Source organism: Scyliorhinus canicula, chromosome 2, assembly GCF_902713615.1.
Source record: "Scyliorhinus canicula chromosome 2, sScyCan1.1, whole genome shotgun sequence".
Classification (NCBI taxonomy): Eukaryota; Metazoa; Chordata; class Chondrichthyes; order Carcharhiniformes; family Scyliorhinidae; genus Scyliorhinus; species Scyliorhinus canicula.
In genome coordinates this window covers 30,627,837-30,650,816 of record NC_052147.1, presented here as the reverse complement: position 1 = coordinate 30,650,816, position 22,980 = coordinate 30,627,837, and the positions used below count along the sequence as shown (strand labels likewise).

General features: G+C 48.8%; 1 protein-coding gene across 2 annotated transcripts in view; it reads right to left on the bottom strand.

Moving 5' to 3' along the window:
• atxn3 (ataxin 3) overlaps positions 1–22,980 on the bottom strand; it is a 55,734-nt gene that overhangs the window by 30,376 nt on the left and 2,378 nt on the right. The window contains exons 2-5 of one of the 2 annotated variants that reach the window (XM_038775277.1): positions 6,166–6,330; positions 5,664–5,708; positions 2,044–2,129; positions 1,729–1,795 (exon numbers count right to left, since the gene is read on the bottom strand). In XM_038775277.1, coding sequence (XP_038631205.1) covers positions 1,729–1,795; positions 2,044–2,129; positions 5,664–5,708; positions 6,166–6,330 — 363 coding nt within the window. The remainder of the gene's footprint in view (positions 1–1,728; positions 1,796–2,043; positions 2,130–5,663; positions 5,709–6,165; positions 6,331–22,980) is intronic. The other variant, XM_038775286.1, reaches the window with a different exon arrangement.

Below are 22,980 nucleotides of genomic sequence, written 5' to 3'. Positions count from 1 at the left end.
GACACAGACACGATGGGCCTCTTCCTGTGCTATAAAACTCTATGCTTCTATGATTCTGATATGATAACTGAGGGGGCAGGATAGGTGGTCAGCCAGGAGCTTTGTAAGAATCAAATCTGGAAGGTGACAGGTGCGGTACGGTGGCGCTGCAGTTAGCATTGCCGCGTCACGGCACTGAGGACCCGGCCCCGAGTCACTGTCCATGTGGAGTTTGCATATTCTCCCCATGTCAGCAGGGGTCTCACCCCCACAACCCAAAGATGTGCAGGGTAAGTTTATTGGCCACGCTAAAACTCCCCTTCAATTGGAAATTTTTTTTTTCATCTGGAAGGTGAAAAAAACCCACCTGCGGTATAATGGTGGCAAGCCAAGCCGATGTGACGGTGAGGATGTAGGGCTGGCAGCTCAGCTTGATCAGTTAAGCTGCTGACATTACAAACAGTTCAGTTCAACATGAAACAGTGTCCCGGGTGGGAAATGCAGCCATTGGCAGAGGTACAACATTTGTGGTGAGGACCCAAAACAATGGCTTTGATCACTCCAATGTTCAGCTAAGGAAATCACAGCTAATTCAAGATTAGGGCGTGAATTCGCCACCTCCCCAGCCACGAGTTCCTCAGTGGCGTGCTGTCGCCGGCAGCAGGATTCTCCGTTCTTGGCGCTGGCCAATGGGATTTCTCATTGTGGCCACCTCATGCCCACCGGGAAGTCCGCGGGCGGGGTGCGTTGCCAGCGGAACAGAGAATCCCGGTGGTGGAGAATTCACCCCAGATGTCTGACTTCATCGAGGCAGTGGAGGAGCTGAAACAGGCAGTGGATAGGTGCAGCTGGGCATCATCCACACATAAATAGAAGCTAATCCCATGTCACAAGATGATGTCGCCAAGAGACGGTATGAAGACAAAGAAGAGGAAGTGTCCAAGATTAGACTCTAGAGGTCCTGATGCAAAGGTTCGAAAAGTAGCCATTGATAGCCATGCTCTGGCTACAATCACACGGGTATAAACGAAAGCCAATAACAGCAGTCACACTGATCTGGACAATGGAATGATGATGATGATGTGGTCAACAGCATCAAAAGGCTGCAGAAAAGTCGAGCAAGAATGATGCACCATGACCACAGTCACTAAGAACATGATTTGTGACTTTGGTTAGGGTCATTTTGTTGCTGTGCGAAATGAAGAAACCTCGTTCCGGTCTGAAAAGGCACGGCCTACTGAACCATAAAAATAATGCAACAATAGTTTCAAAATTATTTCTTGAAAAGCAAACCAAATCTATTGGGAGTTTTTTTTCTCTTCTGGTGAAGCTAGTTTTTATAAAGTGAAAAAAAAAGTAATGAGAAACCCGGAAACAGCAAAAATGCAACCAAGGAGCTGTATAGCAAAGCTGACAAATGGAATCTGTGGAGTATAGCAGGGTATTTTATACGGTTGAATAAAGAGGTGAAAAAATTGCCGGAAAGTGTGGAAAAGATTTTGCACATGGAATGCTCTCATTCTTCTGATATTGTGGAGATGATATAGCACTTGGGGAGAATGGGATCAAAGGCTATGGGGAGAAAGCAGGATTAGGCTATTGAGTTGGATGATCAGCCATGACCGTGATAAATGGCAGAGCAAGCTCGAAGGGCCAAAAGGCCTCCTCATGCTCCTATCTTCTATGTATGTATCTATGTATGAAATTCAGAATTCTGTCGCAGCTGTTTAATGTTAAAGAGTGAACTACCTGATTTCCTAATTTTCGTACTGTAAACCAATGTTCTTTGTAGTTGCATATAAATGCCCTTTCAATTCTGTGGAAACAACAAACATGTAGACATACCGTAAACCACATTGCAAGTGATATGTTTAAAAAAAAGCAATTTTGTTTTCCAAAATGCCTACTGCCAAATAAAATGGATATTGAATATTTGTGACTGTTTTTAAGAGCATAGATTGAAAAACTGATTCCAAAATCTGAAAATTAAAATTAAGAGCCACAATAAAAACATTAATCTTAAAATACTGAGAACACACTGTATTTATATATAATGCGTCTTACACTGGGTCAATCCTTAATCGCTGATATTCTGGGCTGTTGAAGAGGGTAATCTCTAAACACCAAACACTCAAGGCAGTACTAATCACCTGTAGAAATAAAATTGCTTTGAAAGCTCTTTGGATTTTACAACAATACAGTAGAACCCACTTAAAATACACAATTTGAAAAGCAACATCTTGTTTTTAACACATGCAAAGGTCTGTGCACTAACTCGAAGGTATGCTTCAGCAAAGGACTACTTTCATTTCCGAGGAGCCCAATCCCTCCCCAACCAATAATCAGGAGTTCAGTATTTATATTTATTACCCCAATGGAAATAACTAGGGTAAAACGGATTGTTTCTACTTGGGCTGTACCTCTTTACATTATCTTAACCTAATACTCTGTTGCAGACACAATCTAATGAATAGGGAAATCGTTTTTTAAAAACTCATAATGTTCACACAAAACATTGTTAAGTCTCACAAAGTGCAATTTTCAATTACGCTGACAATACTCTGCAACATTCCCTTTTGCAAGCCTGCAAAAAACAAAAAACCCCATGAGAATAAAAAAGGGCCATTCAATCCGTGGCCTGTCTGCCATCCAATTGAATCATGGCTATTCCAATACTCCTTGATACACTTATCTGAGGCTTGAGAATTTCTATTGACCCAATATTCACAGCCACTGGTGGGTGTGGGGAGGGAAGAGGAACGAATTAGTCTGTATGTGAAAAACTACTTAGTGATTTCACTCCAGCATGGTGTGGCTCCTTGTTCTGGATTCCCTCACACGAGGATATAGCTTCCCAAAGTATAATTTATTGAATTATTTTACCATCTTTAGTGTGAACTTCAAAACGAGTAAAATTAAGTTGTCTCCACTATCAATTTTTTTTCATGCCTTATTGCTCAAAAGAATATTAGTATGGCAAGCTCCAACTGGAACACTTAGGAGAGGATTTGGAGAAGGTGCAGGGAGGGTGACCAGGTGGATATCACATCAGAAATTGCTTATTTGAGGAAAGGCTTCAAGAAATCAAGTTATTTTCTTTAGAGAGAGAGTGAGAGACATAAATACTTCTAAGGGTTAGAAGAAACATTCTGGTTATCTGAATTGAATAAGAGAGAGGTAGGCCAAAGGTCATATCTACAAAATCTATGGTTCATGAATTTTTCAAAGTATATTTAAAAAAAAAATAATTTTTTTTTGAGTACCCAATTTATTTTTTCCAATTAAGGGGCAATTTAGTGTGACCAATCCACCTACATTGCACCTCTTTGGGTTGTGGGGGCGAAACCCACGAAAACACAGGGAGAATGTGCACACTCCACATGGACAGCAACCCAGAGCTAACCACTGTGCCACCGTGCTGCCCTGACGGTATATTTCTTTCCAAATAATTTGACCGCTTCTTGAGAGGAGTGATACTTTGTCTTTGCAGGAGGTGTGATAATAAGGGGTCACGGAGGACTACTTTCTTCTGGAGTATAATGTAATTGCTTGGGTGAGGAATTCCACAAATTCCCCATTGATAGTTTTTTTCCTAATTTTCCTCCCCCACAATAGAGGTAGCATGGTTAAAAAATGGATGAGTGTTTGAGCTGTTTCGCCTTTGACTGGATTGGGGAGGGGAGCCTGGATGGGTCAAATAATCTTATTGTTTTAAATTCTTCTATGATGTTAGGAATTTTCAGACTGTCAATTAGATAATGATTTTGAAACGGTTCCTCAAAAGGCTGGGTAACAACTGCTGTAGGTTTTGGCAAACAGACGATAGATGTGAAGTAGCAGAGAAAGGGTTGGCATTGTGGGCTAGAAATTCAGAAAAACCCAACTGTGGGCTCAAAGCAAAATACGCCCCCCCATGGTTGAACCAGAGAGAAGCAATCGTGTCAGAGTCCATGGAGGAGTCACAAATGTGTTCATGCATTACTGCACTGAGCTATAATAACTACATAGAAACTACACATTCTAAATGGTGGATGAGCAACTTAAACAAATGAACAAAAATAACTTTTCGTAACTTTTATTCCGAGAGCTACACGTCAAATTTTGCATTATTTTGAAAGCTGTGAATACATTTTAAATACTTCAATTGTTTTATGTTGGGTCATTTAAGTTTTTTAAAAAAACAATCCACGCACGCAAGAAAGAAGGGGCATTGCCATTTTATTCAGAAATGTAGCTTGGTTATTTCAAATCTCTACGTTACCATAATAGAAGCATATGGCTAGTTTTATATTTGAAACCTTCCACCAAATAATGCCGCCAATTAAAAATATTATTTTTCGAAAACACAACTCCAATATGCTTTGGCAATAGAGGGATTTATTGGTGCTTTCAATTTTGTTTTGAATTGTTAGTAAATTTGCAATGCCAAAAGAAACAGATCAGAAAGGGGGAGCGTAGCTTTTGCAATTAGTTTTCAGAATGTTGCACAGGTTGCCAACTGTCTCCTCGAGGGCTGGCAGCTAACCGATTCAGAATGATTTTCCACCTGATTTTCCCACCTTTGGCACTATTCTAAAGCCTCTAAAATGAGAAATTCAATGGAATGAGGTGGGGGAGAACAAGCATTTGCTCTACCACTGCAAGATTATAATGGTGCTACAATGCTAATATACTGTATTTTTCAAATATTAAGCTACTTCATTGCCAGGTGAATCACCAGATTAGATTGTTAAAGAGAATAAGCACAAAAATGAACAACTAAAGTTTATTCAACCCGAATACTTTTGCCTCCATCTTTTGTTTTCTTAATTGACAAATTATATAAAATACTAATGCAAAATAGCCACGGAAATAAATACAGTGCATCTTTACGATCATATTTGGATATGACCAGGTTTGTCTAATTCCACCCAGTTCCTCCCCACCCTAAAGTATATTTGAGAGCAATGCTTCTGCAATTATGATTGGGGCAATCAGGCACTAAACTGGAACCACCAATATTGCTATTTACTTAATCACCGCTGTTAAATATTGCCTCCTCACAGGACAAGATTCTTTCACTAGCTAAAACTGTTAATTTGGGGGTCGCTTTGGTGTCATGACAACAGTAAAAATTCATGGTAGACGATTTATGCCTGCCATTAACCAAAATATTGTCATGAGTATCAGGCCAAATTTCAGTTTCCATCCCCTTCAATTATTTGATGGCGATTCCAGCTTTATATCAGCCCTGAGCTGTGTTAATGGTAGAGGTACTTTGGCAGTGATAGCTATGGACAGGATTGCAAATACCGACAATTCCAATAATGTGCATTTTTCTGTGTTAAAAATAGTGTATGCTGATGGTCTGCGAATTAAATTGTTGCAGAAACTGACTTAGAAACAACATGGAGAAAATGATTGAGAAAGCCAGATCAGAAACTAAAACGAGATAAGTAAAAAGCAAAGCATGAGGATGCAGATAAGCAATAGAAAAAGAACAAATCAAACTATCCAATTAAATTCAGCTTGCTAGCCCTGTCCACTGGATGTAATTAAGTCTTATTTATCAACTACAAGGGTAAAGGAAAAATGATCAATTCTTATCACTTCTGAATAGTGTACGAAAAGTGGGGAGAGGAAGAAATAAGAAAATAGTTATTGCAAGATGCAATGCATTTATAGGCTTAAATTCAGACACTTACTTGAATTGAAAAGAATCCGCTATCATCCATATTTCCTGAAGGTTGCTACATTGAAAGAGAAAAAGTGAGTGGCGATGGGAATAAAGCAAAAATTCATGGTACACAGATTAAATTCCAGCGGTTCCCATTATTGATTGGCAAAGTATGTAACGGTCTGCATAATTTCAAAGGGCAACTGGAAGAAACGAGACTGGGATCACATGTTAATAAACTACGGGCTAATATTGAGGTGCTCTTCACATTTGTGTGAATGTACTATCGGAATTGTGGAAGGCAGATGAGATCTTGGTTTAACAATTTACCTTACATGTGACATTTCCAACATTGCAGCACTCCCTCGGCACTGCGGTAAGTGTCAGCTTGGGTTATGTGCACAGGTCTCTAGAGCAGGACTGGAATGCAGAACACTCTGACTCAGAGGGTGCTACCACCGAGGCATGGCAAGTGGTCTACACAGAGCAGCATCACTAAAATTGATGTTGAGTTAACTTACAATTTTTACCTGTAAAAATATTCTATATTCCTCTGTGGTAGTTCCTCCCTCTGCCATTCTTTCTCTCTCCTCTTCATCCAACTGCTGTGCAATTGTAGAGAGGTCTATAGGGCTAAAGTACTCTCCCTGCAACAAATTGTTGAGGCAATGCTGCGCACAGAGGGATCCTTCTTGCTGTGGAATCAAGCAGAGCAAAGCCCGTCAAATGTTCACATGAACTGCCAGAGACAGATGTCTCTTACATTGTTGTTTAAATCTATCAATATTGTACAAAAATATCCTTTAATAATAAACTAATCTTCAAGTTTTAATTAAATTCTGCAATTGGATCATACATATTGCAATTTAGGCTTCTTACCAATAGGAATTCAAGTTCAACTTTCATAGACAGATTTTCTATGACCTAAACTCGACTTTCATGCACAAAATATCTGGAATAGCAAACTGAAAAATAAACAATGACTTCTTGTACTTTGGGGGGGTATAAATAATACAGGATGCCATCATTATATACTCAGTCATATTTTGGAAAACAGTAGCATAAGTGGTAATCTTACTGGACGAATAATCCAGAGGACCGCCCCAATGCTCCAGAGTCACAAGTTCAAATCCCACCACAGCAACTAAACTTCAATTAATTAACAGACCTAGAATGAGTGGTTAGTCTCAATAATCATGATCATGAAGCTACTGGATTGTCATAAAAACCCACCTGGTTCACTAGTGCTCTTTAGGGAAGGAAATCTGCTGCTCTTACCCTGGCTAGCTCAAATGTGACTCCAGGCTGATTTTTAACTGCTCACTGAAATGGCTGGGGAAGCCGCTCAGTTGTGTCAAACCACTACAGACAAGACAAAAATTCTGCATGGACCACCTGGCATGGGAAATGATAAAAGTGCAACCTGCAATCACCCCATAGCTACCAGCTGAGAACTTGTGCCAACGTTGACAGAGCTACGAAAGTAAAATTTCACATAGTTATAATCATGACTCATAGCTTCAAGCTTGTGTCCCAAACACCAGCATCACTATCCCTGGGTTGTCTTGATCTACAGGGCAGGTCAGACCCCCCCAGACATACATAATCAGGAAGGGGTAGCTTGGGGAGTCCTCAATATTGACTTCAGATCCCACAAAGTCTCATGGTAAACTTCCTGCTGAATACCACTTACAGTTCTCCTTCAATTAATAAATCACTTCTTCCCCAATTCGAAAACCACTTTAAAAGCATTAAAAGTAAGGACGGGATGGAGAGCAATCTTTCGAGGGATGGAGAGCAGCCTCTCCACCCTGTGCCCTGGCGTGGCGGGGGGACCTGTTGGAATTCTTGACTCTTGAGAAGGTTAAGTTTGAACTGAGGGGAAGGATGGAGGGGTTCTACAATTCATGGGCATTATTCATTATGCAATTTCAAGAATTGGATTACATTGAACATTAGTGGGGGGGGGGGGGATTGAACATTAGTGGGGGGGAGGGTAGTATGTGTTAATGGTGACTATGGGTGATTCCTGATTCCTTTTTAACATTCCTTTTTCCATGTTAACATGCGGGCAGTTGTTTGGGGGTTGGTGGGAGGATGGGATTCTTGTTGTTGATATGGGGATTGACATTATATTCATTACTGCTTATTGCTTATTGTTGGTGGGTGAAAATTTGGGAGAAAATGTGAAAAAGGAGAATAAAAATATACTTTTAAAAAAGTATCAAGGATGCAGAATGTACTCTGGGTGGGCGACTTCATTATCCATCACTAAAATGGCTTGGTAGCACCACTACTGACAGAACTGGCCCAGCCCTGAAGGACATGTCTGCCAGATTGGGTCTGCACCAATTCGTAAAAGAGCTAAGAGGGAAAATACGACTTGATCTCACCCGCAACAATCTATTGTTGCAGCTGCATGCCTGTGACAGTCCTGGCAAGAGTGAACACCACACAAATGGAGTATTACATCCAGGGGCCGGCAAGTGGCGCAGTGATTAGCACTGCTGCCTCACAGCACCGAGGACCCGGGATCGACCCCTAGTCACTGCCCATGTGGAGTTTGCACATTCTCCCCGTGTCTGCATGGGTCTCACCCCCACAACCCAAAGATGGGTTGATAGGTGGATTGGCCACACTAAATTGGCCCTTAATTGGAAAAAAATAGAATTGGGTACTTATAAAAAAAATTTTTTTTAAAGTGTATTGCACCCAGTTCTACATGTCACACTTTCGGAAAGATGTGAAGGCAGAAAAGATTCTCATGAATACTTCCAGGGATGAGGAACATAAATAGATTGGAGAAATTGGGACTGTTTTCCTTGGAAATGAGATTGAGAGGAGATCAGATTGAGAGATTTGATAGACATGTTCAAAATAATATGGGTTCTGGAAAGGGCAAAACGGTTTTCAATGGTGGAAGGGTCATGAATGGGAGGGCACAGATTTAAGATAATTGGCAAAAGTACCAACGAAGAAACTTTCTTCATGCAGCGATTAGTTAAGATCTGGAATGTGATGCCTGAGTACACAATAGAGGAAGGTTCCATAGAAGTTTTCAGAGAGGATTGGATTATCTGAAAAGGAAGAATGTGCAGAGTTATGGGGCAAAGGCAGGTGACTAGCACTAGGTGCATTGCTCCTTTGGAAAGCACAGGCACAATAGGATGAAGATATAGCTGGAAACTATGGTCTGCAACAAAACCAAGATTCACTTAGACAAGTGCGGGATAATTAAGGAAAGCCAGCACGGATAAATTAAGGGAAAATCATGTTTAACTTTTTTTTTTAAATTGAAAGGACACAATTCTTTTTTTCCAATTATGGGGCGATTTAGGGTGCACATCTTTGGGTTGTGGAGATCCATACAAACACGGAGAGAATGTGCAAACTGCACACAGACAGTGACCTGGGGCTGGGATCGAACCCCGGCCCTCAGCGTTGCGAGGCAGCAGTTTTACCCACTGCGCCACCAAAAATCATGTTTAACTAACTTGCTGTAGTTTATTCGAGGAGGAAACACAGAAGGTTCATTAGAGCAATGCTGTTGATGTGCAATTTATGGATTCTCAAAAGTTACATGAGACAATACCACACAACAGACGTACAAGCAAAATGATAGCTCATGGAATAAAATGGAAACTAGGCAGTTGGACAAAAAATTGGCTGAATGACAGGAAACAGAGATAAATGGTTATTGGAGGAAGGTTTATATGGAGTTTCCCAACGGTCAGTATTGGGATTTTACTCTTCCTGATTTATATTAATGACCTAGACTGTGGGTTCAGAGACAAGATTTCACAATTTGCAGATGATACAAAGATTGAAAACTTTGTCAACTTTGATGAAGATAGTCTTGAACTTCAAACAGATGTAGACATGTTGGTGCATTGGACAGACAATTGATAAATGAAGTTCAATGCAGAGAAGTGTGAGGTGATTCAGGAAGAAGATAGAGAGGCAGTATAAAATAAAGGGAGAAACTCTAAAGAAAGTCCAGGAGTATCGAGACCTTGGTGTGTATGTACACAAATCATTAAAGATGGCAGGGCATGTTGAGACAGCATATTTTAAAATAGAAATTTAGAATACCCAATTCTTTTTTTCCCAATTAAGGGACAATTTAGGGTGGTCAATCCACCTACCCTGCACATCTTTGGGTTGTGGGGGGTGAGACCCACGCAGACACAAGGAGAATGTGCAAACTCCACAAGGACAGTGACCGAGGGCTGGTATCGATCCTGGTCCTCGGCGCCATGAGGCAAGAGCATCAACCATTGCACCATCATGCCACCCGTATGTTGAGACAGCAATTAATAAAGCACATGGTATCTTGGGTTTTAGTAATAGGGGCAATGAGTTCAAGAGTAAGGAGGTCGTGTTGAAGTTGTATAAGACACTAGTTTGGCCTCATCTAGAGTACTGCATCAATTTCTGGGCGTCATACTTGAGGTAGGATGTGAAGGCATTGTGAAGAGTTGATATGATTCCAGGGATAAAGAACTGTAACAATGAGAACCGGAGGGATTGGGACTGTTTTCCTTGGAAAAAAGGTAGCTGTTAGGAGCATTCAAGATCCTGAGAGGTATGGACAGATTAAATAGTGAGAAAATGTTCCCACTCAAGACAGCATCAGAACTAGAGGGCACAGGGTCAAAATAATGGGCAAAAGGAATAAAAGTGATGTCCAATTCTTTCCACCCAGAGGGTGGGTGGAGATCAGGTTCGATCCAAGCACTCAAAAGGAAATTGGATTATTATCTGAAAAGAAAGAATATGCAAAGTTACGGGGATAAGGTAGGGGAGTGGGGTCGGTAGAATGCTCTTTTAGAGAGCCAGTACAGACTCAAGGGCCAAATGGCCTCTTTCCACACTGTAAAGATTTGTTAATAGTCTACTTCTGTGATGTAATCTTTGTGATTTAGAACATAGAACATACAGTGCAGAAGGAGGCCATTTAGCCCATCGAGTCTGCACCGACCCACTTAAGCCCTCACTTCCACCCTATCCCCGTAACCCAATAACCCCGCCGAACCTTTTTGGACACTAAGGATAATTTAGCACGGCCAATCCACCTAACCTACACATCTTTGGATTGGGGGGAGGAAACCGGAGCACACGGAGGAAACCCACGCAGACACGGGGAGAACGTGCCGACTCCGCACAGACAGTGACCCAGCGGGGAATCGAACCTGGGACCCTGGCGTTGTGAAGCCACAGTGCTAGCCACTTGTGCTACCGTACCGCCCCAATTCTATTTCATGAAATAGAATTCACTTTTGAAAGTTATTAAGTTTGCTTCCCTTTTAGACAATGCATTCTAAATTTTAACAAACCACTGCATAAAATATGTCTCTTCACCTCCACTCTGGTTCTTTTGTCATTTATGTTAAATCTGTGCCCCTGGCTTATTGATCCTCTGTCACCAAAAACAATGAGCTTCGAAAGGAAAAGGTTTGTTGATTTAGTGGGGTTTCAATGCTTACAATCAGAATGAAATGGCCAAAAAAGGCTTTGCAATTATTTTAAAAGCCTAATGTTTTACAATCTGCAATTTGAAACAACTTCCTGAAGTACAGTAAAAGTTGCATAACTTCAAGAATATAAAGTTAAAACCCACATTCAACATATTGCAGACAAATCCAAATGGGGGGGTGAAAAAGGGGAAAAAAGTTGCATAAACGTTATTGTTGGGAAGTACGTTTCCCGGGGTGATGATGTGCTGTAACCTGTTTTTATATGTGTGTGTAATGAAAATACATTAAAAAAGAGACTTCCGGTGGCGGCAATGGGGAGCTAAGCCGCACATTCGGCAGCTCCCGCTGAAAATGGACTTTGGGGCTCTTTTCAGGGCCCCCAACGGAGCTGTGTCGGCAAATCCCGACGTGGGAAGAGGACAGGAGTCGACCCCTACGGTCCTATGGTCTGGACCAGGAGTGGAGTAAGGAGAAAAGCGGAGAAAGCACCCCTGAAAAAGCGGGGGAAGGAAGACAAAATGGCAGCCGGCGGAGGCCTTGAAGAGCTGAGGCAGTGGGCTCAGGAGCAGCAGGCGATTCTGCTGCGCTGCTTCCAGGAGCTTAAGTTGGAGCTGCTGGAGTCGCTGAAGGTAACCAACAGGGAGCTGATGGAGACCCAGACAGCCCAGGGGGCTGCGATCCGGGAGCTGCAGCAGCAGGCCTCCGAAAGGGAGGATGAGGCCGTGGCCGTGGCGGGGAAGGTGGAGATGCACGAGGCGCTCCATAAAAGATGGCAGGAGCAGTTCGAGGAGCTGGACGACCAGTCGAGGAGGAAAAATTTGCGGATCCTGGGCCTCACGGAGGGGCTGGAGGGGTTGGACCTGGCGGCCTATGTGGTGACTATGTTAAACTCGCTGATGGGGGCTGGGTCCTTCCAGGGGCCCCTGGAGTTAGACGGGGCCCACAGAATTCTGGCTAGGAGGCCCAAGTCGAACGAGCCGCCGCGGGCGGTGCTGGTGCGCTTTCATCGGTTCGTGGATCGTGAGTGTGTGCTCCGGTGGGCCAAGAAGGAGCGGAGCAGCAAGTGGGAGAACACGGAGGTGCGGATCTTCCAGGACTGGAGTGCGGAGGTGGCGAGGCGGAGGGCCGGGTTTAACCGGACGAAGGCGGTGCTCCATAGACGGAGTGTGAAGTTCGGCATGTTGCAGCCGGCGCGTCTGTGGGTCACCTATAAGGATCGGCACCATTATTTTGAGTCCCCGAAGGAGGCGTGGGCCTTTGTGCAGGCCGAGAAACTGGACTCAAACTGAGGGTCTAGGATGGGGGATGCTGTATAATACTGTATTTGTATTTGCTTGGTTTAATGTAAGATGTGGGTTGGCCTTAGGGTGGGTGGGGTGATGTCGATTTGTCTTTTCTATATGGGTTTTTCTGCAGGGGTCTGGTGGACGGGTTCAGGGCAGGGGGGTAAACGGGGAGTTCGGGGAGCTGGTGGGGGGGACTGACAATGGGAGTAGCCCTGGAGGAGGCGGGGCCGGGCAGAGTGAAAGTGCGGGCTTTCTGCGGGTATCCCGTGCTGGGAGATGGTGGGGGCGGGGTCGGGGCTGAGAAGCGCGGGTCGTTGCTGGCTGTTTTCTTTTCCCGCGCAAGAGCGGGGGGGGGGGGGGGGGGGGGGCACTCCCATTGACGGGCACGATGGAGGAGGGGTAGTCCCACGAGGGGGAGGAGTCGGAGGTAGGGCGTAGGTAGAGCCAGGAGACACACCTGAAAGTGGTGGACCAGGTTCGGCTGAGGAAGGGATGGGTGGGCCAAGTATTTCACTCAGGGCTGGATGAGAAGAGTAGGGGGGGTGGCAATCCTGGTGGGGGAAGTTGTCGTTTGAGGCGTTAAATGTGGTGGCTGACAGTGGCGGGAGATATGTGATGGTGAGTGGTAAGCTGCAGGGGGAGCGCGTGGTGTTGGTGAATGTTTACGCCCCAAATTGGGACGATGCGGGGTTTATGCGGCGTATGTTGGGCCACATTCCGGACCTGGAGGTGGGGGGCCTGATCATGGGGGGGGTACTTCAACACGGTACTGGATCCCCCATTGGATCGATCCAAGTCCCGGACGGTGTTGAGGGGATTTATGGACCAGATTTCTGGGGGGGGGGGGGGTGGATCCCTGGAGGTTTGTGAGGCCAAGGGCCAGGGAGTACTCGTTTTTCTCCCACGTACATAAGGCCTACTCGAGGATTGATTTTTTTTTGTCCTGAGCAGGGGGTTGGCTTCCAGGGTGGAGGATGTGGAATACTCCGTCATTGCCATTTCAGATCATGCCCCGCACTGGGTGGACCTTGGGCTGGGGGAAGAGAGGGACCAACGTCCGCTCTGGCGATTGGAGGTGGGGCTGCTGGCAGATGAGGAGGTGGCCGAGAGGGTTCGGGGGTGTATCGAGAGGTACCTTGAGGCCAATGACAACGGGGAGGTCCGAGTGGGGACGGTCTGGGAGTCATTGAAGGCGGTGATGAGGGGGGAATTGATCTCCATCCGAACCCATAGGGAGAGGGGGGAGAAGTGGGAGAGGGAGAGACTGATAGGGGAGATGGTGCGGGTGGATAGGAGATATGCGGAGGCTCCAGAGGAGGGACTGCTGGGGGAGAGGCGTAGCCTTCAGGCCAGATTCGACCTATTGACTACCAGAAAGGCGGAAGCTCAGTGGAGGAAAGCACAGGAGGTGGTGTATGAGTATGGGGAGAAGGCGAGCAGGATGCTGGCACACCAGCTCCGAAAACAGGAGGCGGCCAGGGAGATTGGGGGAGTGACGGATAAGGCTGGGAAGGTGGTGCGGAGGGGAGTAGATGTTAATGGGGTCTTCAGAGACTTCTATGGGGAACTGTACCGGTCGGAACCCCCGGTGGAGGGGGGTGGAATGGGGCGCTTCTTGGACAAGCTGCGATTCCCGAGGGTGGAGGAGGAGCAGGTGGAGGACTGGGGGCGCCGATCGAACTGGAGAAGGTGGTCAAAGGGATAGGGAGCATGCAGTCGGGGAAGGCGCCGGGGCCGGACGGGTTTCCGGCGGAATTTTATAAAAGGTATTTGGACCTGTTGGGTCCCCTGTTGGTCCGGACCTTTAACGAGGCACGGGAGGGGGGGGGGGGGGGGGGGGGGGGGGGGCTTTGCCCCCAACTATGTCACGGGCGCTGATTTCCTTGATCCTGAAGCGGGACAAGGACCCTCTGCAGTGCGGGTCATATAGGCCGATTTCGCTGCTAAACGCCGACGCTAAGCTGCGGACAAAGATCCTGGCCACTAGAATAGAGGATTGCGTGCCCGAGGTCATTCATGAGGACCAGACGGGGTTTGTGAAGGGAAGGCAGTTGAATGCGAACGTGCGAAGGCTCCTCAATGTCATTATGATGCCGGCCATGGAAGGGGAGGCGGAGATAGTGGTGGCATTGGATGCGGAGAAAGCCTTTGATAGGGTTGAGTGGGAGTATTTGTGGGAGATGCTGGAGAGGTTTGGGGAGGGGTTTATCCGGTGGGTGAGGCTGCTCTACGAGGCCCCGATGGCGAGTGTAGCCACAAGTAGGAGGTCGGTCGGAGTACTTTCGGCTGTACCGGGGGACGAGACAGGGGTGCCCCCTGTCCCCCTTGCTCTTCGTGTTGGCGATTGAGCCCCTGGCCATGGCATTGAGGGAGTCAGGGAACTGGAGGGGCCTGGTGCGGGGTGGGGAGGAGCATCGAGTGTCGCTGTATGCGGACGACCTGTTGTTGTATGTGGCGGACCCGGTGGGGGGGATGCCGGAGGTGATGAGGATTCTCAGTGAATTCGGGGGTTTCTCTGGGTATAAGTTGAACCTGGGCAAGAGCGAGTTGTTTGCGGTGCATCCGGGGGATCAAGAGGAGGGGATTGGTAGGCTCCCACTGAAGCAGGCAGGGAAGAGCTTCAGGTACCTAGGGGTCCAGGTGGCTGGGAGTTGGGGGGCCCAGCACAAACTCAACCTCACAAGGTTGGTGGAGCAGATAGAGGAGGAGTTTAAGAGGTGGTTTACCGCTGTCACTGGCGGGGAGGGTGCAGTCCGTTAAGATGACGGTGCTCCCGAGGTTTTTGTTCCTGTTCCAGTGCCTCCCCATCCTTATCCCGAAGGCCTTTTTTAGGAGGGTCAATAGGACTATTACGGGATTTGTGTGGGCGCATGGGACTCCGAGGGTGAGAAGGGTGTTCCTGGAACGGGGCAGGGATAGGGAGGGGTTGGCGTTGCCCAACCTCTGTGGGTACTATTGGGCTGCCACGTGCAGCGATGGTGCGTAAGTGGGTAATGGACGGGGAAGGGACAGCATGGAAGAGGATGGAGGTGGCGTCCTGTGTGGGCACAAGCCTGGAGGCGCTGGTAACGGCGCTGCTGCCGCTCCCTCCAACGAGGTATACCACGAGCCTGGTGGCGGCGGCTACCCTCAAAATTTGGGGGCAATGGAGACAACATAGGGGAGAAGTGGGGGGCTCGATGGAGGCCCCGATACAGGGGAACCATTGGTTTGCCCCAGGGAGCATTGATGGCGGATTTCTGGGCTGGCACAGGGCAGGGGTTAGGAGGTTGAGGGACCTGTTTGTGGAGGGGAGGTTCGCGAGCTTGGGGGAGTTAGAGGGGAAGTTTGGGCTCCCCCGGGGAACATGTTTAGGTACATGCAGGTGAGGGCGTTTGCCAGGCAGCAGGTGGAGCGGTTCCCCTTGCTGCCCCCACGAGGGGTGTGGGATCGGTTGCTCTCGGGGGTGTGGGTTGGAGGAGGGAGGATTTCGGACATATACCGGGTAATGGAGGAGGTAGACGAGGCCTCGGTGGAGGAACTGAAGGGTAAATGGGAAGAGGAGCTGGGTGAGGAGATTGAGGAGGGGACATGGGCGGATGCCCTAGAGAGAGTGAATTCCTCCTCATCCTGTGCGAGGCTTAGCCTCATACAGTTCAAGGTGCTGCATAGGGCCCACATGACTGGGACGAGGATGAGTAGGTTTTTCGGGGGCGAGGACAGGTGTGCTAGGTGCTCGGGGAGCCCAGTGAACCACGCCCATATGTGTTGGGCGCGCCCAGTGCTGGGGGAGTTTTGGAAGGGGGTAGCAAGGACGGTGTCGAGGGTGGTGGGATCCAGGGTCAAGCCAGGCTGGGGACTCGCAATTTTTGGGGTTGCAGTGGAGCCGGGAGTGCAGGAGGTGAAAGAGGCCGGTGTTCTGGCCTTTGCGTCCCTAGTAGCCCGGTGGAGGATCTTGCTCCAATGGAAGGATGCGAGGCCCCCAAGCGTGGAGGCCTGGATCAATGATATGGCGGGGTTCATTAAATTGGAGAAGGTGAAATTTGCCCTGAGGGGATCAGTACAAGGGTTCTTTAGGCGGTGGCAGCCTTTCCTGGACTTCCTGGCGGAACGGTAGGGAAATAGGCCAGCAGCAGCAGCAACCGGGGGGTTAACAAACTTAGGTACAAAGCAAAAAAGGGCTGCTCCTGTTAGGGGCACTGCCCAAACTTAACAAAGAATGGAAACTTAAAAATACCAAATGAGAGTGCAATTAAAGGGGTCAATAAAGCACCCTGACTCCTGCAGTGCCCACCGGGCACAGAAGGCCTCGATGGTGCCCATGGGCACCGCATGCTCCCTTTCTAGAGACACCCGGCCGCGAATGACCTGTCTTCCATCATAAGGTCAGAAGTGGGGATGTTTGCAGATGATTGCACAATGTTCAGCATCTTTCGCAACTCCTCAGATAATGAAGCAGTCCATATCCAAATGCAGCAAGATTTGGACAATATCCAGGTTGGGCTGAAGTGGCAAGTTATATTAGTGTCACACAAGTGCCGGACAATGACCACCTCCCATAAGAAAGGATCTAACCATCGCCCCTTGACTTTCAATGGCATTCCCATCGCTGAATCTCCCATAATCAACAGCCTGGAGGGTTACCATTGATCAGAAACTGAACTGGACTAGCCTCATTAATATGTGGCTAGCAGGGCAGATCAAAGGATAGGAATCCTTCGGCGAGTAACTCACCTCCTGACACCCCCCCCCTCCAAAAAAGCCTGTCCATCATCGACAAGGCACAAGTCAGGAGCGCAATGGAATACTCTCTACTTGCCTGGATGAGTGCAGCTCCAACAACACTCAAGAAGCTTGACACCATCTGGGACAAAGCAGCCCACTTAATTGCTCCTCCTTCCACAAACATTCAAACCCTCCACCTTGTGTACCATCTACAAGATGCACTGCAGGAACTCACCAAGGTTCCTTAAACAGCACCTTCCGAATCCACAACTAGGTCAAGAGCAGCAAATACTTGGGAACCCCACCAGCTGGAAGTTCCCCTCCAAGTAGCAGCTAGGGGCAGCACGGTAGCATGGTGGTTAGCATCAATGCTTCACAGCTCCAGGGTCCCAGGTTCGATTCCCGGCTGGGTCACTGTCTGTGCGGAGTCTGCACGTCCTCCCCGTGTGTGCGTGGGTTTTCTCCGGGTGCTCCGGTTTCCTCCCACAGTCCAAAGATGTGCGGGTTAGGTGGATTGGCCAGGCTAAATTGCCCTTAGTGTCCTAAAAAATAAGGTTAATGGGGGTTGTTGGGTTACTGGTATAGGGTGGATACGTGGGCTTGAGTAGGGTGATCATTGCTCGGCACAACATCGAGGGCCGAAGGGCCTGTTCTGTACTGTTCTAATTCTAATTCTAAAAAGTAACTAACCACCCTGACTTGAAAATATATTGTTGTTCCTTCACTCTGGAACTCCCTCCCTAACAGCATAATGGCTATACCTACACTTCAAGGACAGCAGCGGTTCAAGAAGGCAACTCACCACCACCTTCTGAAGGGCAACTAGGGATGGGCAATAAATGCTGGACTAACCAGCAACACCCACATCCCATAAATGAATGAAAAAAAAAGAATGTAGCCGCAGAAGACGCACTGCTGCATGCACCACCCTCCACTCCAGGACCCCAAGATTGACAGGAAGGACACCTCCATAGAGGGACCTCCAGTGGGGACGACAGCAAGGCACGCCATGGTATGTCCGGGCAACGGTAAGGAGGTGAAGGGCGTGCAGCAGCCCGTACAGGAAACCCCCTCTGCGCAGTGCAAAAACGCACAGAGGGTATTTCTGTGAGGCGGCTAGGATTGTGGGGCATCAGCCCCCGAGGGAGGTTTCGGGGCCTCGGGCCAATGTGGAATTCCGTTCGAGCAGGGGTTCGCCCAGACGGGATACCACCGCACACCTGCGTGCCATCGGGTCCTAGCACGACCGTTTTGAAATCTCGGATTGCATTTCCCGCGAGCCGGATATCCACCGCAGCGCATTGTGCTAACTTGTGGTGTGTCATCCAGCCCACTCCTCTGTCACCCAGCACGTCCGCAATCCTGGTCACTCCGGCAGCCACAGCTCGCTACCAACCAGCCACTCAAAATGGTATTGGTGGAGGTGCAGATTACTGAGGAGTGACTCCCTGATGACAGCCACCACTCCCGACAAGGGAGAGCTGTGGCATAAGGCGACCTTGTTCCAGACTTTGAACATGCCCTGGTAAAAGATGGGCAGCGCCTGTGAGGGTAACAAAGACCCTGCCTGAAGATTGATGAACAGGAGTTACACGTCATAATTCAGACCGTGCACCTGGCGGAAGGAATGCGTTGCCAGGGCAGACTATTGTGGAGGAGGCTCAACATTAAGGTATCGCTGCAGGGTCTGAAGGCACCACCTGGGTGCAAAGGCACACCAGCGCCTGGCTGCCCTCCCTCAGCGGGAGACTTAGGACCTCAGCAGCAACCCAGTGCAGTCTCTTGTCCCAGAAGAACTCTACAAGCATTCTCTGGAGCTTTGTGACCAAGTCGGGGTGGGGGGGCACACATCATGGTGGCTATCAGTTAGTTCATGGCAAGAACACGACCCCTGTAAGACAGCACTCGGAGCAGTCCTGTCCGGTGTCTCAAGCGAGCGTTCACCTTGGCCTCCAGCTTCTGCCAGTTAGCTGACCAGGATTCCTCAACTGGGCAGTTGAGGAAGTAGAGAAGTCTGGTCCTGCTGAGATGAAAGGCCTGAGCGCCTCTGGAACGGGCTCCATCTGCCAAGGGCTGACCAGGAGTCCGGAACAGTTAATCCTGGCAGAAGACTCGGAGGAGTATACAGCCTGGCACTCATATCCTCAGCAGGTCAGCAGGGTCGGCAAACATGAGGAGCACGTCATCAGTGTAAGCCGAGGGGTTCACCCCAATGCCCGATCCGCGCAGAAGCAGACCTGACAACCTCCTCTGCAAGACGTGCAGGAAAGGCTCCACACAAATAGAATAGAGTTGTGGCAGCCTTGGCGCACTCCTCTCCCAAAGCGAAGGAGCATCGTCAGGGACCCATTAACCATAACGAGACAGGGCAGCACGGTGGCCTAGTGGTTAGCATAACCGCCTCACGGCGCTGAGGTCCCAGGTTCGATCCCGGCTCTGGGTCACTGTCCGTGTGGAGTTTGCACATTCTCCCCGTGTCTGCGTGGGTTTTGCCCCCACAACCCAAAAATGTGCAGAGTAGGTGGATTGGCCACGCTAAATTGCCCCTTAATTGGAAAAAATAATTGGGTAATCTAAATTTATAAAAAAAAAAACCATAACGAGACACTCTGTGGCAGTGTACAGAAGTCAGATCCGGGCGATGAAGTGGGCCCGAACCCGAATGATTGCACAGTCCCTAAATAAGGGCATACGGTAGCACAGTGGTTAGCACCGTTGCTTCACAGCACCAGGGTCCCAGGTTCGATTCCCGGCTTACTGTCTGTGTGGAATCTGCTCATTCTCCGTGTCTGTGTGGGTTTTCTCCAGGTGCTCCGGTTTCTTCCCACAAGTATTGAAAGACGTGCTGTTAGGTACTTTGGATATTGTGAATTCTCCCTCTGTGTATCTGAACAGGCGCTGGAATATGCCGACTAGGGGCTTTTCACAGTACCTTCATTGCACTGTTAATGTAAGCCTACTTGTGACAATAATGATTATTATTATGAATACTTGTGATCCCTACTGGGCAGCTAACAGCCATGATAAGGAAGTGGGTGGTGGGGGCCGGGTCAGTTTGGGAGCGAATGGAGGCAGCTTCATGTAGGGGCACCAGCTTGGGGGTGTTGACAACGGCACTTCTGCCATTCCCGCCGGCGAGATACTCCACCAGCCCCGTGGTGATGGCGGCCTTGAGGATCTGGGGTCAGTGGAAACAGGAGGTACGTTGGAGCAGTGGGAGCGTCGGTCTGGTCCCCAATATGTGACAACCATCGGTTTGCCCCAGGGAGCTTGGATGGGGGGTTTCAAGTATGGCGAAGGGCGGGAATTGAGAGGATGGGGGACCTGTTCTTAGAGGGGAGCTTCCCTAGCTTGAGGGCGCTGGAGGAGAAGTTTAGGCTGGCAAGGGGGAGCGAATTTAGATATTTACAGGTGCGAGACTTTCTGTGCAGGCAGGTATCACCCTTCCCACTCCTGCCACTAAGGGGGATCCAGGATAGGGTAGTGTCTAGGGGATGGATGGGAGAGGGGAGCGTCTCCGACATCTACAAAGAACTCATGGGGGCGGAGGAGACGCAGACCGAGGAGCTGAAGCGTAAGCGGGAGGAGGAGCTTGGTGGTGAGATAGAGGATGGTTTATGGGCGGACGCGTTGAGCAGGGTCAATGCGAACTCAGCATGCGCCAGGCTCAGCTTGATCCAATTCAAGGTGGTCCACCGGCTCATATGACAGTGGCCTGGATGAGTAGATTCTTTGGGGTAGAGGACAGGTGTGTAAAATGTTCGGGGGGACCAGCAAACCATGTTCACATGTTCTGGGCGTGTCCTAAACTTCAAGGATATTGGCAGGGGTTTGCAGACGTCATGTCCAGAGTATTGAAAACAAGGGTGGCAATGATTCCGGGGTGGCGATTTTCAGGGTTTCAGAGGACCGGGGAGTCCAGGAAGAGAAAGAGGCTGCCGTTCTGGCCTTTGCTTCCCTGATAGCCCGGAGACGGTTACTGCTAGCTGGGAGGGACTCAAAGCCCCCGTCGTCGGAGACCTGGTTAACTGACATAGAGGGTTAAATAGGCGCGTCTTGAGAGATAGGATTCGGTATTTGCACTATGTTTATTGTTCTTTATACATTGTTTTTATATTGTTGCTGTTTGTAATGCCAAAATACCTCATTAAAATTGTTTGTTAAAAAAAAATACTTGTGATCCATCCTGTTGAATGCCTTCTGCTGATCAAGAGACAGGAAGTAGCTCGGCAGAGGTGCCCTCTGGGAATGATGGACCAGGTCCCAAACCAGGTGGATGTTGTTGTAGATTGTGTGGCCCGGGACAGCGTAGGACTGGTCAGGATGGATCATGTGGTCCAGCCAGTGCCAAGAAGCAAACACATTGCCTGAGGAGGGAGACCGGTCGGCAGTTTTTAAGGTGGTGGAGATCTCCCCTCTTTGGCAGCAGGGTAATGGTGGCCCTGCAACATGAGAGGGATATCTCCCCGGTCACAATACTTTCCCCAGGACCACTATGTCGTCACTCCCCAGGATGTCCCAGACTGCCCTGAAGAACTCCATGGTCAGCCCGTCCAGCCCTAGGATTTTGTCCAGAATGGAGATGGAAGCGCCCATTGACGGAGACTGGGACGGAGAGACTGGCCCTCCATGCCACCCAATGACCCCGAGGTCAGGGAGCTGCCACAGCCCTCCGGCCTTGTGAAAACAGGGGTCCCACTCGCACCTGGCTCCAAGGAATCCTGCTCAGGAGGCTGCTACTGCTCGGGGTGAATATATATTTCACCGTTTTGGTGTTCTAGCAGGGGCGGTGTGTGATGCTGAGGGACAGGGGTCAGGGCGCCACCTTCTTATGATGTTGGATCATGATGCCCCCCCCCCCCCCCTCCCCACTCCCCCCCTCCCCACCCACCCCTTCCAAGGAATGTTACTGCTTATGGATAAGGGAAGGCCTGCCCCAAGGAAACCTCCATCCTTGCATTACCACCCCCCACCCTCTGTCCCCAGGGTCATGATTTCCTTGATCTACGCACCGGCTCGGGATCATACACATCACTGCCACCCACCGCCCCCCGTTGACCCGCGCAGAAGCACCACCAAGCCCAGTACCCGAAGCTTGAGGCACCAATGGGCCCCGGATGAGGTGGTCTGTCCATGGGGCAAGGTGTGTCAGTAGCCCCCGGAGCCAGAGTTCTCCAGGCCGATGGGTCCAGGGTATCTGGAGCCGATCCCCGCCTCGCCTTCTTATGGGCCTTGGAGGTGCTCTCCCTCCTCATGCCGATTGGTTGGTAGGTGCCAGCGTGGTAGCTCAGGGTGGAGCGAGGTGGAACAATGTACTCTCCCCCTAGGAAGGTATGTGGAACGAGGAATGGAAGAGAGCAAGGGACACACCGGGAGGAGGAGGATAGCGGCACAGGAGGGTGGGGCACCGTGGACGAATTGGTGCCTGAGGTGGGAGACTCCTGTAAAGCTGGACGGTGTGAGAATAGGTGAGCACAAGCAGATCTTCAGAACACGCAAAGGGCTCAGCAAAAACACAAGTCTGCACTTCCACCCTGGAACGAACACCCAATGGAATCTTATGTCCTTCCTGCCAAATCAGCCCGGGAGGAGTTCAGGAAACACACTGTCCACTGGATTGCCGCTGCCACGGAACAAGCACACCTGATGGAAGATGAAGGCTTCATCTTTGCTGAAGGTAGATGATGATTGGGAGAACCAGGGCGGGCAGAGCCTGCAGCCCAGAAGGGACCCAGCAAACAAGCAGTCTCCCCCCCCCCCCCCCCCCCAAACGGGTGTTGAATCTTTTTGCCCTTCTCTCCTTCCTTCCCTCACCTTTCCTTCCTCCAGGCTGCTCAGCAGCAACCAACTCTGAACAGGCAGCAAACTCAGCAACTGC